Source organism: Sinocyclocheilus rhinocerous, unplaced genomic scaffold, assembly GCF_001515625.1.
Source record: "Sinocyclocheilus rhinocerous isolate Xijiao unplaced genomic scaffold, SAMN03320098_v1.1 scaffold909, whole genome shotgun sequence".
Lineage (NCBI taxonomy): Eukaryota > Metazoa > Chordata > Actinopteri > Cypriniformes > Cyprinidae > Sinocyclocheilus > Sinocyclocheilus rhinocerous.
Genome location: NW_015666359.1, coordinates 273,826 through 287,027, shown reverse-complemented (window position 1 = coordinate 287,027; position 13,202 = coordinate 273,826). Strand labels below are relative to the sequence as shown.

The following is a 13,202-nucleotide window of genomic DNA, read 5'->3' as shown; positions in this document are numbered from 1 at the left end:
TTTTTTTTTTTTTTTTTTTTTTTTTTTTTTTTTTTTTTTTTTTTTTTTTTTTAGGAAATATTTCTTTTTTTTTTTTTTTTTTTTTTTTTTTGTTTTCTTAAAATAGTTTACGTTTTAAAACATGCGTTTAAAGATTTAAGTAGAATAACAGCTGACTGTTTAAGTTTGTTTATTTTGGTGTATAATGTCGAAGGTGACCTCCATGAGGCTGAGATGGAGAGCTTTCCCATGTCGGTGTTCCCGTCTCTCCTCATGAGCGTCTGCGGTGCAATCCACTGCATGTGTGTGCATGAATCTTTAGTTGAACTTTTTCAGTTTTCTTTGTGCTAATGACTATCTTTATGTTAAATATTTAAATAAGTATAAAACAAGATGTACATGTTCTTTTCTGTTTGAAATAATTTGTTATTTTGTTTTTATTGTTCAGTACATCAATAAACATGTTGAAGGGAAGACATTCTGTATTTTGGTTGATGCTAATTTGTTCTTTTTATTGTATCTGCTAGGGCTGCACAATTTGGGGAAAATAGTTGTTTAATTCATTTTTTGTAATTTTTTTTAATATTAGAATTGAGTAAGCGGTTTTGCAGCGAACATTCAGTGTAATTTTGTATCAACTCTAAGAAATGTTATTTTTGCGGTCACAGAAAATAACTTTCAGTACTAAAGGATTAGAGCATGTAGCAAGATCAGGAGTCATTTAAAACTGATTTGCCAGCAGTGACGGAATCAAAAACTTATTTGTCATGTCAAATATGTCATGTGATTTGTGCACCAAAGTTTTATTAACTAAACACCAACACACAACTATTCTAAACAAATAAACACAATTACACATACAGTGGGGAACATATTTATTTGATCCCCTGCTGATTTTGTAAGTTTGCCCACTTACAAAGAAATGAAGGGTCTGTTATTTTTTGGTAGGTTTATTTTAACGGATAGAGACAGAATATCAATCAAAAAAATCCAGAAAAAACACATTATATAAAGGTTAGAAATTGATTTGCATTTCAGTGAGTGAAATAAGTATTTGATCCCCTGCTAACAATCAAGAATTCTGGCTCCCACAGATTGGTTATGTGCCCATGTGGAACACGGATTAGTCCTGCCACTCCTAATGTCAGCTCATTAGGTGTATAAAAGACACCGGTCCACACAATCTGTATCTTCCATTCTAACCTCTCCCACCACCATGGGCAAGACCAAAGAGATGTCGGAGACAAGATTGTAGATCTGCACAAGGCTTGAATGGGCTACAAGACCATCAGCAAGAAGCTTGGCGAGAAGGAGACAACTGTTGGTGCGATTATTCGGAAATGGAAGAAATACAAAATAACCATCAATCGGCCTCAGTCTGGAGCTCCGTGCAAGATCTCGCCTCATGGGGTAAGGATGATCATGAGAAAGGTGAGGGATTAGACCACAGACACCAAGCAAAACATTGGTAACACTACTAATGGACTGAAAACCTGCAGCTCCCGCAAGGACACCCTGCTCAAGAAGGCACATGTACAGGCCTGTTTAAAGTTTGCCAAAGAACATCTAAATGATTCAGAGAAGGCTTGAGAGAAAGTGCTGTGGTCAGATGAGACCAAAATTGAGCTCTTTGGCATTAACTCGACTCACTGTGTTTGGAGGGAGAGAAATGCTGACCAGTAGCGCAGTATCACAAAACCAACAGGCATGGAGCGAGGTGGGAGGGGGGGGGGGCTACAGGAAAAAAAAAAGTCAATAATTAAACACTGCTTCGTCAGTGTTGGTATTGTATCAGACACTTGCACTTAACGGGCTATATGAAAAACAAGTTCAAATGGAGTTAACAAGGTTTTTGGCCGGCGAATGAGGAGATCTGTGTTTTGTCTGTCAATAGAACGGCCGCATCTGAGGCAAGTGCATCGCATTATACGCTTTCATCAACTTTTACAGGTTATATAACGTTAAATTATTGTTGCTATATGGGCGCTTAGTTTTTCTTGTTGTTTAAGGCCTACACTTGGCCAAAATCTCATGATATAAACGATTAAGCGCTTATGCACAGGATATTTAAAACGTAGGCCTACAGAAGTATAGGCTATTGGCTAGACGGCAAATAACCTACTTTTCCTCTCTTCAAACACACAAAAACATTAGCCTATTACAGACATAGTGTTTGAAGAAAACGCTTTACTATTCAAACATCAGTTATTTATTTACCCTTGCATTGTGAAAAAGCAGAGATCGGTCTCCAGGCTGTGCGCGGCGCATCAATCTGAATGGAGGCGGGGTGAAGTTACGAGGTTTCGTGAGAGCTTGAGGATCCAATAGCGTTACGAAGTTTTAGTGACAAGCCCTTTGTAATACTTCGCATTGGTTAAATATTTGTAAAACCCTCAGATTTTTATTATTTAATAATAACGAATTATAATAGAGATGTGAAGTTTGGAAATTTTTCACGGCACACCTGACTGGGCTAGGGTATGGCAACTGCCATACTCTGCCATATGGAAACGCCGCCCCTGCCCACCACTACAGATGGGTGGCACCACAGGTTCCACCCTAAAACACTACACTCCCAATGTCACGCTACGGTGAGATAAACGCACGAAGAAGATGAGCAATGCAAACACGTAGGGATGTAGTAGACCATACAAACACAGACTGCACAGACTAGGGATTAAATACATGGCATGAGGAGGACAATTATCAAGATACACCTGAACCAAATGATACAATCAAACATTAGGGAAAACTAGGTCATGGAGCACATGAGGGATGAAAACACAACAAAAACAGTCCAGGGGTGTGACACCCAAGTTAGAAGCTGTTTTTTTCCCCCTAATAAATTAAGATGTAATGTCCTTGGTTTACATTATAACAGGATGCAGAAGAGCAACGTGATGATTAAAAACTGATGAAATGCCATTTTAACGGCTAATTTATTTAGACATAAAATATATATGCAACTTTTTAAAAAGTGTCATTTACACTCTTTGTTTGGCAAAACTAACCTCCTTCCCTCAGCCAGAACACTGAAGATGGGTCATGGATGGGTCTTCAAGCATGACAATGACCCGAAACATGGTTACCACCAAGGCAACAAAGGAGTGGCTCAAGAAGAAGCACATTAAGGTCATGGAGTGGCCTAGCCAGTCTCCAGACCTCAATCCTGTAGAAAATCTTTGGAGGGAGCTGAAACTTCCAGTTGCCAAACAACAGCCAAGGATTTAGAGGGGATCTGTAAAGAGGAGTGGATCAAAATCCCTCCTGAGATGTGTGCAAACCTTACTTTACTTTTACTTTTAGTCATTTAGCAGACGCTTTTATCCAAAGCGACTTACAAATAAGAAAAAACCTGGTGACCAACTACAAAAAACGTCTTACCACCAAGTACTAAGTCATGTTTTGCTTGGGGATCAAATACTTATTTCACTCACTGAAATGCAAATCAATTTCTAAACTTTATATGTTTTTTTCCGGATTTTTTGGTTGGTATTCTGTCTCTATACGCTAAAATAAACCTACCATAAAAATTACAGACCCTTAATTCCTTTGTAAGTGGGCAAACTTACAAAATCAGCAAGGGATCAAATAAATATTTCCCCCACCGTATATAAAAAAAAATATATATATGTTCTTTTCGGCTCATTAAAGATTAATCTTGCAGCGGCATTTTGGATTAATTGTGGAGGTTTGATAGATTAATTATTATTATTATTTGATTGATTATCCCTCTGCCTGCTACTGTTGGCACACATGCCGTAGGTTGCTGACCCCTGGGGCCCGTTCGTCATACGTCGCTAACTCAGTTAGCTGGATTTGATTGTTGATGAACTGACCAAATGACAATACATTACATCTCCCCTCCTCAGCAGAAAACATTCCAACATAACTACTACAAATATATATACAGCCATTATGAATGTTAAACATCTGACTGCTATTTTTTTTCTTTTTTTTTTTTTAACTGCAGATAACATGCAAAACATCCAAGTAAAATATAAACAAAAGATTTAGCACACATTATGTGAAAATTTGCAGTTAATGATGCATGTAACAATAACAATGAACAGTCACCTCTATTTCGGCACTCATGCCTGGCCAGTATAAGACCTCACGAGCTCTCTGTTTGCTCTTAACTATCCCTAAGTGAGACTGGTGTACAAGCTTCAGCATATCATTTTGCATGGAAGGAGGTACTACTATACGGAGGCCTTTATAGATGACGCCATCAGCTATGGCAAGTTGACTTCGAGAGTCCCAATACGGTTGGACAACTGTAGGTACATTGCGTCTATGGTTTGGCCACCCTTGCTGTATCATTTGTTGGAGGGTGCTGAGCTCATTTTTCGTGCGCTCTTGGAGCACTGAGTATCTCTGCTCACTAACAGAGACAAAACTAAGCATAGAGATACACTCCAGGCCTTAAATTTCTGACTTTTTCTCGGGTAGTTGTGCTCTAGACAATGTGTCAGGCAGCTCCATGTCTTTCCCTCGCCTGTATCTGACTGTCAGGTCATACCACTGGAGTCGAAGACGCATTCTTTGTATGCGCATGGGGGTTGAGAGGAGTGGCTTCTTATAAATATCTTCCAGAGGCTTGTGGTCATTGTACACCGTGACATGGTTTCCAAAGATGAAATTGTGAAACTTTGTACAGGCGTGAACTATTGAGAGCATCTCCTTCTCAATTTGCGCGTAGCGTGTTTCTGTGTCCGTCAGCGATCGAGATGAGAAGGCAACTGGATGATCTTCCTGCAGTAGGACAGTACCCAAGCCGCTGCTGCTGGCATCACAGAAAATTTCGACAGGCTTAGACGGATCAAAGAATTTTAGCACTGGGGACTGTGTGCATAAGTCTTTAAATTTGTCAAAGGCTTGTTGCTGTGCCGGCTGCCATGCATACTCGACATCAGTCTTTAGAAGCTGTCGCAGAGGTGCATCCACCTCACTGAGATTTGGCAAGAACTTTGACAAGTAGGTAACAAAGCCAAGGAAGCGACGGACACCATCCTTGTTTGCTGGCGCTGGCATGGACTTAACAGCTTTGATTTTAGCTGGGTCTGCCTTTAGACCCTCAGCTGTTATTAGGTGTCCTACATATGGCACAGAAGATTGCTTGATGTGGCATTTGTCGAAGTTGAGGCTCAGATTGTAACTTGTGGCTCTCTGAATTACTTTATGGAGGATCGCATCATGCTCCTTCTCTGTGGGTGCTGCTATCAGGATGTCGTCCATAATGCTTATCGCACCACTGATCCCCTCAAGCATTTCATCCATTATTTGCTGAAAAATCTCCGGTGAGCATTTCAAGCCAAAAGAAAGCCTCAGCCACCTGAACCTCCCAATGGGCGTGTTCAAAGTTGTCAACAGAGATGATGCTTTGTCCAGTTCTATCTGCAAGAACTCAGATTTCGCATCCAGGACTGAGAAGACTTTAGCACCCGGGATTGCGGAGACTACTTCTTCAATGGTGCACATCGGGTAGTGCTCCCTCTTTATAGCCTTGTTTAAATCACTCGGATCAATGCAAATTCTTATCTTGCCATTCCGAACAGCTGTTACTACTGAACTCACCCACTCAGTCGGTTGGTCGACTTTGGTGATGTATCCCATTTTTACCATCTCTTGCAGAGTGCCGCTGGTTGACGTCGGACTGGATGAACTACGCCTTTTGCGTTTGGGTCAATTTTAATCGTGTATTTGCCCGGCAAAGTTCCCGTAGTATGTGCCAACTCTGGATAATCATCTAGCCCAGCTGGCACATTCTGTGTTTCCATTGCACCACTGGAGCATTTTCCTTTGTTTTTCAGGTTAGTTGGCTGCAATGCATCCAGCCGAATGACTAAGCCTAGTGTTTCAGCCGTTTCACCACTCAGCACATTTTCTTGTGAGATATCCACAATCTCAAACTCTGCTATTACAGTAGCACTCTTGTATTTAATTCTAAGATCAACTGCTGCTACTGGTTTCAGCTTGTGGTTAGAGTATGACTGCAGAACTCGATGTGAACGTTTAAGCTCACCAGTGTGCATAAGTTCCTGATAATTACTCAAAGTCAATGTATTACACTTTGCACCTGTATCAATTCTGAATGGCACTTTCTGTGACAGGATTTCAATGTCTGCTGTCCATTTGTCACTACTTACTTCCTTTGTCTGTGTCAAATTAATGTTGAGAATTTCCTCCTCTTTCGTTTCTGATTCCTCCTCAACGCTTACTGTGTTGACGGATCTTTTGCGACATACTGCCACCCAGTGGTTTGGCTTGTGACAGTAGGAACAGACAGAGCCTTTTGCTGGGCATTTTCCTTGATTCCACTTATGCTGTGGGTCTTTGCCACAACTTGCGCACCTTTGGGGCCGGTTTACATGCATTTCTTTCTGAACATATTTTGTTTGATTCTTTTGATAGGCTTTTTTGTTTGCCGCTTGGTATAAGCGTAGTATTTCAGCCATTTCACCACTCAGCGCATTTTCTTGTGAGATATCCACAATCTCAAACTCTGCTATTACAGTAGCACTCTTGTATTTAATTCTAAGATCAACTGCTGCTACTTGGTTTCAGCTTGTGGTTAGAGTATGACTGCAGAACTCGATGTGAACGTTTAAGCTCACCAGTGTGCATAAGTTCCTGATAATTACTCAAAGTCAATGTATTACACTTTGCACCTGTATCAATTCTGAATGGCACTTTCTGTGACAGGATTTCAATGTCTGCTGTCCATTTGTCACTACTTACTTCCTTTGTCTGTGTCAAATTAATGTTGAGAATTTCCTCCTCTTTCGTTTCTGATTCCTCCTCAACGCTTACTGTGTTGACGGACCTTTTGCGACATACTGCCACCCAGTGGTTTGGCTTGTGACTGTAGGAACAGACAGAGCCTTTTGCTGGGCATTTTCCTTGATTCCACTTATGCTGTGGGTCTTTGCCACAACTTGCGCACCTTTTGGGCCGGTTTACATGCATTTCTTTCTGAACATATTTTGTTTGATTCTTTTGATAGGTTTGCCGCTTGGTATTTTATTTTCACATGCACTGCTCGCACTTGAGACTCTTCTTCCCTGACGATTTGAATCTGCTTCTGTGAAAGTTCGAATTGCTGAGCAATTTCAAGCGCTTTCGGCAGCGTTAAGTCTTCTCCTTTGTCTAACAGTCTTTCTTGGACGCGCTTCTCTCTGACACCCGCGATTATTGCATCGATCAACATGTCATCTGGATCGGCATACTCGCAATCCATTCTCTGCCTTACATAGCTGGCGAATTTGTCCAAAACTTTGAATGGATCATTTCTCTCCCCTTCCGCCCAGCTGAACGTCTTGTAGATTTCCCGGCCTTGTTCGCCGATCCACGTACCCAGCCAGCCTGCGCGCTGCTTCGCGGTTAGCTTCGATAGTGGGCCTTCGAAGACAAACGGGACGTGACTTCGAAATCTTTCAAATTCCTGATACAACTCCGGAGTGTCCCAGTTGATTTTGGGGTGTTCGAACTGCGAGGATGCCATATTTATTTTCCTTGATTCCACTTATGCTGTGGGTCTTTGCCACAACTTGCGCACCTTTGGGGCCGGTTTACATGCATTTCTTTCTGAACATATTTTGTTTGATTCTTTTGATAGACTTTTTTGTTTGCCGCTTGGTATTTTGTTTTCACATGCACTGCTCGCACTTGAGACTCTTCTTCCCTGACGATTTGAATCTGCTTCTGTGAAAGTTCGAATTGCTGAGCAATTTCAAGCGCTTTCGGCAGCGTTAAGTCTTCTCCTTTGTCTAACAGTCTTTCTTGGACGCGCTTCTCTCTGACACCCGCGATTATTGCATCGATCAACATGTCATCTGGATCGGCATACTCGCAATCCATTAGTATAAGTCTCAAGTCCTTCACAAAGTGGTCAAAACTCTCAGCAGTCCCTTGCTTTCTTTGCTTGAAACGATGTCTGACTATCCTCCTATTCTTTCTCGGCCTTACGTAGCTGGCGAATTTGTCCAGAACTTTGAATGGATCATTTCTCTCACCTTCCGCCCAGCTGAACGTCTTGTAGATTTCCCGGCCTTGTTCGCCGATCCACGTACCCAGCCAGCCTGCGCGCTGCTTCGCGGTTAGCTTCGATAGTGGGCCTTCGAAGACAAACGGGACGTGACTTCGAAATCTTTCAAATTCCTGATACAACTCCGGAGTGTCCCAGTTGATTTTGGGGTGTTCGAACTGCGAGGATGCCATATTTCATTATCTGTACTTTGCAGACTTCTGACACCATGTAAGATAATGCACGATACTGACACTGTGCTTTCAAACGTTCAGTCCAGCTTTACTTCTTTTACTGCAGTGCACACACGCATGAGGAGGAGGAGCCTATGCTAATCCACCACAGAGTCCGGAGTGTTTCTTAAAGACGCACTGACCAAATGACAATACATTACATTACAATAAGTCTGTTACCACCGCTACTTTATTACAAGAGTATCCTACTATCCAGAAAATCCATTAGTATAAGTCTCAAGTCCTTCACAAAGTGGTCAAAACTCTCAGCAGTCCCTTGCTTTCTTTGTTTAAAACGATGTCTCACTATCCTCTTATTCTTTCTCTGCCTTACATAGCTGGCGAATTTGTCCAAAACTTTGAATGGATCATTTCTCTCACCTTCCGCCCAGCTGAACGTCTTGTAGATTTCCCGGCCTTGTTCGCCGATCCACGTACCCAGCCAGCCTGCGCGCTGCTTCGCGGTTAGCTTCGATAGTGGGCCTTCGAAGACAAACGGGACGTGACTTCGAAATCTTTCAAATTCCTGATACAACTCCGGAGTGTCCCAGTTGATTTTGGGGTGTTCGAACTGCGAGGATGCCATATTTCATTATCTGTACTTTGCAGACTTCTGACACCATGTAAGATAATGCACGATACTGACACTGTGCTTTCAAACGTTCAGTGCTGCTTTACTTCTTTTACTGCAGGAGCGCAGGAGATGCAGATAACGTGATCTTGACCCTTAAGAAACTTTAATTAATGCCGTCACATAACAAATCTGTTTAAATATAAAATTAAATTAATTGCTAATTACTACATTGAAATAAAAAATAATAATTGGGTATCATGTAAAAATTTAAATAAAATAAAAACAGTGCACATTTCATTTATCTATTATAACATTTATGTAGTTTTGTTCGCTTGTCTGTTTCCTTATAGAAGTCCAGAAATTTGTCAAGTTTTTCATCAGGTGTCTTTTTTAATTATATGATGTCATTACGTTGCTGTCTTGCCGCCAGCCAATCGCTGCATTGCTGATCGTGGTTTCGAGTATCGATACATAGCCCCTTTTAAACCAACCCATGAACGCGCAATTATCTCAGATAACTCAATCCAGCCATACTAATCATCAACAACAGGTGCGTTCGAAGAACCGAATTAGCCAGATCCTGATTAGCGCGATGATATCATCTTGGATATGACATTTCATCTCGGACGTAATAAGCGATGTACGAAGAACGGGCCCCCAGTCTAGGGCATATTTACATAGAAAAAAACAAAGGAAATCAGCACAGTGCAATGCAAAACGTAATTCTGTATGATCGGCCCCTAACTGTGTGGGGATGGAAACTTGATTTGGGCAAAAATCGCTGAATCCAAAGTACCATAAGTCATTGGCAATTAAATGAGATTCACAACCTTTGAGTTGTCAAAAAGTGTTTTGTGTGTGAATAGTGGCACTGCATTCATTTACACACAAGCAGCTCAAGATCCAGTGTTTTCAGTGTCTCAGAGTGTTTACTGTAGAGTGAGAGTGTTTGCTGTAAATGCTGCTGCACATGAACAGTATATCTGGGAGCGCCGTCGCTCATACAAACACAGCTGTTGTTCAGTTGTTTTATTGACATGAAAAACAACATACAAATGATTTACCAAAACATTTACAGCTTCAGAACATGGAAATGTGCTAAACATTAAACAACAATAATACAAAATGAAATTAAAACAATACACATGTTTAATAATACAATCAAAAGGAAGACAAGGGAAAATAAATTGGAATAAAAATAAATATTCTCCTGCAGGTGTTATTCCTGCATTCCTGGAGTTTTATCAAGTTTGAACTTGAATTTCTGATTGTTGTCTTATGTATATTGTGTCTAGTTTAGAAACTACAGTATGTAGGTATCTCACTCTCTTTTCCAGTTTTGAAAATTACTCATTTACATACTGGTGTTTCTCTCACTGAGGACTATCATAGTTATCTCATTGACTTTTTGTTTTGATTTATGTTTTAATGAATGAATGATGATGGACAAACAGCTGGCATTTCATTTGGAGGGACTATATTAATGGCTCAGTCTACAGTATTAACATTAAAAAAAACTATTATACTCATTCTGTATACTCCAAGTACCTAGTGTTTGGAATAAAACTACAATATGTTAATACTGTTCTGTTCTTTTAAACTGCTGGATCAGTATCTGCATTTGTCCAGGTGACAGTCTTGTTCAGGGCGTGTTGTTTTGATTCACTTGTTTGGAGCTTGTGGAGTTTCCACTGTCAAATACTGTACAATATAGAGAAAGATAAAATACACTAAGATCTGCTTTAATACAAGATAAGAAGTAAAAGCATTGACTCAAAAACTTACTATAGTTTCTCCGGTTTACAGTGTGGATCCTCCAGTAGAGCAGAGAGCAGCTTCACTCCTGAATCTACTGGTTTATTACGGCTCAGATTCAGTTCTGTCAGGTGTGAGGGGTTTGATCTCAGAGCTGAAATCAGAGCAGCACAGCCTTCCTCTCCAATACTGCAGCGCCACAGCCTGCAGAGAGTGAAGAACATGAATGATCTCTGTTTAAACTTTACGGTGAGAGTCTGTTTGTGTGTTTGTATGAGCACTACTTTTTCTATACAGTAGGATTGGTGCTATAGACATTTTACCTTGCCAGCACAACACGATTCCTGATTGTGATACTGAACTTGTTTCCCATCTAGAATTTTCTTATGTTCTGGGAATGTTTTCTGCGGCATGTTTTATTTTTGTTCCCAGGATGTTCTGCTAAAAGGTAGGATAACATTCTCTAAAAACATAAACATGTTTATTGGTAACATTATTAGAACATTATCCCCTAACATTCTAATAAAGATTTTAGTGGGAAGATTCCTATTGCACTATATGTGGACTTTGTGGATGTGAAATTTAGTTTAAAAGTGAAAACCCAACCTTTGTTTGATGTCAGCCCCCATCATCATTAAATAACTCCAAAACACATCATTACCAGCTTCAAATATAAACCAGATTGGCTTTATTTTTGTCATACATTTACAAAGGTTCTTATTGAGATTAACAAAGGTTTAGATGTTGACGGTTTAATGAAAATAATAGTTTGGTTTGAAGTCACCATTGTTGTGAAAAGGGAGGAGAAACAACAAGAGAACATGTGATCAGATGATGTTGGCTACTTGTTGATGTTAATCATCATGTTGTGACTAAACTATGCTATTAATTTCATTTTAGTGACTGTAGTAATGCATTTCAACAACATGTGATGCAGCAGTGCTTTAATCGGATAATTAGTATTTTTATCTGTAATTTTAAAAACACATTGTTCATAAATCGTTTTGAACCAATGAATGCTTAGGCACACACAAACATCAAGAATTAGTCTATGAATCTCAACAATGGTGACATGCTTCATGCCGAAATGCATTCTGGGAGCCATGGATGAGTTTTGTATGATGATCAAGCATGTCACCATTGCTGAGATTCATAACCTGAGTCTTTATGTTTGTGTGTCTTAATGACAAAGATTTTTTTTTTTAAATCCTTAAAGTGATCTGATTAAAACGGCTGGATCTCAGCCTCCTTCCGTTTCATGTCTGCCGTGCTGCTGAGTGGTTTGTGATTGTAGCTCCGTGTAGCTTCACTTTTCTGTTGAATCTCTATCTTACTATCACTCTGTCAGGATCATCGACTGTCTGTGTCATGTTTTGCCCGTTTCTGTTCTTTTATTTGGTCATGTTCCTGTCCTTGTTTTGTTAATTAGTTTGATTATCATCCCATGCACCTGTGTTTTCCCCAATCATCCCCTGTATTTAAGTCCCAGTCTGTGCAGTCTGTCTCTGTTGGGTCTACTCGTTGTGTACATGTGTTTGCTCCAGCGCCCTTTGTGTGGATTTACCCTGTGTTCCTTGGATTAAAGACTTTTGATTGTACTCCTCGTTTCCCTCATACTCCTTCCAACAGCATACCGTGACAGAAGACCCGACCAAAGACAGTAACCTCCGTGTGTTTCCCCTCCGTTTGTTTTCCGTTTTTCCTCAGTGTTTTCTTTTGTTCCTGTTGTTTCCATGGATCCCCTCCTTCGCCCCGAATTCCTCCTCCTCCTGCTGGAGCAGGGGAACAGATCTCTCGAGGACCATGCAAGACCGTTCCGGCTGTTAGCTAGCACCACCAGCTACCCGGACGAGCGCCGTCGTCTGAAGATGGTCCTCGAGAGGATTTCGTTGCCTTCGTGGAGTGGACTCTGGCGAGAAACGGATCGCCATTCTACCCCGTGGATGATCTCGTCAGATCCAATCCAGACCCAGAGCCAGCCTCCGAGGCCCGGACTCCGCCTCGGCACCAAGCTCCCTCGCCTCCACCGTCACCCGTCAAACCACCAGCTCCACCGAGCTCCCTCGTTCCTCCGGCTTTCCTGTTGTTTCCATGGATCCCCTCCTTCGCCCCGAATTCCTCCTCCTCCTGCTGGAGCAGGGGAACAGATCTCTCGAGGACCATGCAAGCCCGTTCCGGCTGTTAGCTAGCACCACCAGCTACCCGGACGAGCGCCGTCGTCTGAAGATGGTCCTCGAGAGGATTTCGTTGCCTTCGTGGAGTGGACTCTGGCGAGAAACGGATCGCCATTCTACCCCGTGGATGATCTCGTCAGATCCAATCCAGACCCAGAGCCCAGCCCACCATCTCCCCGCGATGTGGAGCATCAGCCCGAGCCCACCGTTGACGGAGAGCCATTTCCCGCCGCGATCAGCGAGCCAGCGCAAAGCCTAGCGACTGAGCAAAGGGTCGCCCCGGACGTAGAGCTGTATCCGTCAGACCAGGTGCGAGAGCCGGCGACAATGCCCGTCACGAGGGAGAAAGCCGCGGACGCTGTGAGCGCGGAGAGGAGCTCCGCCCCCTGCACCACGGCTGAGGGTGAGCTGAGTATGGTGCGGCGAATGTGCCACACCGAAGAGGAGAGGGCTCCAGTCCC

General features: G+C 41.9%; 1 protein-coding gene across 1 annotated transcript in view; it reads right to left on the bottom strand.

Moving 5' to 3' along the window:
* Window positions 1-9,801: 9,801 nt before the first annotated feature.
* Window positions 9,802-13,202, bottom strand: part of LOC107732245 (ribonuclease inhibitor-like) — a gene marked incomplete at its 5' end in the record, with an annotated part of 70,896 nt that continues 67,495 nt past the window's right edge. Inside the window, 2 exons of the mRNA XM_016543521.1 lie at window positions 9,802-10,513; window positions 10,598-10,771. Coding sequence (XP_016399007.1) covers window positions 10,507-10,513; window positions 10,598-10,771 — 181 coding nt within the window. The remainder of the gene's footprint in view (window positions 10,514-10,597; window positions 10,772-13,202) is intronic.